The 1,637-nt window shown below is 60.2% G+C and overlaps 1 protein-coding gene across 1 annotated transcript in view; it reads left to right on the top strand.

Moving 5' to 3' along the window:
* The window catches only part of NRBP2 (nuclear receptor binding protein 2), a 25,641-nt gene that overhangs the window by 21,745 nt on the left and 2,259 nt on the right, over positions 1-1,637 (top strand). Inside the window, exons 4-5 of the mRNA XM_014538689.1 lie at positions 9-134; positions 1,500-1,632. Of these exons, the coding sequence (XP_014394175.1) occupies positions 9-134; positions 1,500-1,632 (259 nt within the window). The remainder of the gene's footprint in view (positions 1-8; positions 135-1,499; positions 1,633-1,637) is intronic.

Here is a 1,637-nt window from a genome sequence, read left to right as displayed (position 1 = left end):
CCTGGCGCCCCGCCCCGCCTGACCAGCCCTGCCCTCAGATGGCTGTGCTGGAGATCCAGGCCAACGGGGACACCCGGGTCACCGAGGAGGCCATCGCCCGGGCCAGGCACTCGCTGAGCGACCCCAACATGCGGGTAAGCAGTGCTCCCGCCCCCCAAGGGGGACTGGTGCCAGGTTTGGGGCAGGCCTGGGGGTGCGTGGGGCAGGGCTGCCCGGGGCCCACCCACCAGGAGGGCCTTACCTGAGTGGGTGTTGAGTTCCAGGCCTGAAGGCTCTAAGGGCACATCTTTTTTTTTCTTTTTTAAAATATATTTTTATTGATCTTGACATGCGGGTAAGCAGTGCTCCCGCCCCCCAAGGGGGACTGGTGCCAGGTTTGGGGCAGGCCTGGGGGTGCGTGGGGCAGGGCTGCCCGGGGCCCACCCACCAGGAGGGCCTTACCTGAGTGGGTGTTGAGTTCCAGGCCTGAAGGCTCTAAGGGCACATCTTTTTTTTTCTTTTTTAAAATATATTTTTATTGATCTTGGAGAGGAAGGGAGAGAGAGATAGAAACATCAACAATGAGAGAGAATCATGGACCGCTGCCTCCTGCATGCCCCCCACTGGGGATCAAGCCCACAACCTGGGCATGTGCCCTGACCAAGAATTGAACCTTGAACTGTGACCTCCTGGTTCATAGGTCCACGGCTCAACCACTGAGCCACTATGGCCGGGCCCCTTTTTTTTTTTTTTTTTTTTTTTTAAGGGCACAACATAAGGTCAGGGAAACCAGAGACATAGTGGGTGAGTACTGTGGTGATGCCCATTTTATAGATAAAGAAACTGAGGCTCAGAGAGGCTCCAGAGTGAGCAGTAGACCCAGTGTTTGCACCTGGTCTGCCTGGCTCCACGTTCTTGCCCTTAAGCCTTCATGTGGGCAGCTGGGTGGGCAGATGGAGCCTGGGATGGAGCTTCACCCACAGCCTCTCTGGCCGGCGTCTGGGAATCTGGCTTGAGCACACGGCCTCTGGGGATGGGAGAGGGAAGCCATGGGGCCTGGATGGGGCTGGTGGGGAGGTGGAGCCAAGACAGACAAGAGAGGCAGGCAGTGCAAGGCGTGGATGGGGGGCAGGGACCCGTCAAGGTCATCTCCAGAAGGCGGGCTGGCTGCGGTGGGTGGGTTCATGCAAGGCCATGTGACCTGGGGGGGGGGGGGGTGCTGATCTGCCCGCCCTCCTGCAGACTTCCTCTGTGAATCCCGCAACAGTGCTCCCGGCCCCCCACCCTCACCCCCACCAGGTTTTTGTGAGTTTGAGGGAGTTAGGGATCCAGGGCCTGGCTGTCCTGTTTGTAGGATCAGGTCCTGGCAGCTAGCAGGATGCCTCCCCCTGTGCACATCATGAAGGCTCCAGGGGGGTGGACCCTTGCGGTCTGGGGGCCTCAGGGCCTCCTCTCCTCACACTGTGGGGCCAGAGCAGAGAAACTCCATGCCCCGTGGCCTCTTCTCTCCTTGCCCCCAGGAGTTCATCCTCTCCTGCCTGGCGCGGGACCCCGCCCACAGGCCCTCTGCCCACAACCTCCTCTTCCACCGCGTGCTCTTCGAGGTGCACTCGCTGAAGCTCCTGGCAGCTCACTGCTTCATCCAGCCTCAGTGTGAG

Source organism: Myotis brandtii, unplaced genomic scaffold (genome assembly GCF_000412655.1).
Source record: "Myotis brandtii unplaced genomic scaffold, ASM41265v1 scaffold1956, whole genome shotgun sequence".
Classification (NCBI taxonomy): Eukaryota; Metazoa; Chordata; class Mammalia; order Chiroptera; family Vespertilionidae; genus Myotis; species Myotis brandtii.
The sequence above is the reverse complement of the archived record's forward strand: the minus strand, read 5'-3'. Positions and strand labels throughout refer to the sequence as shown.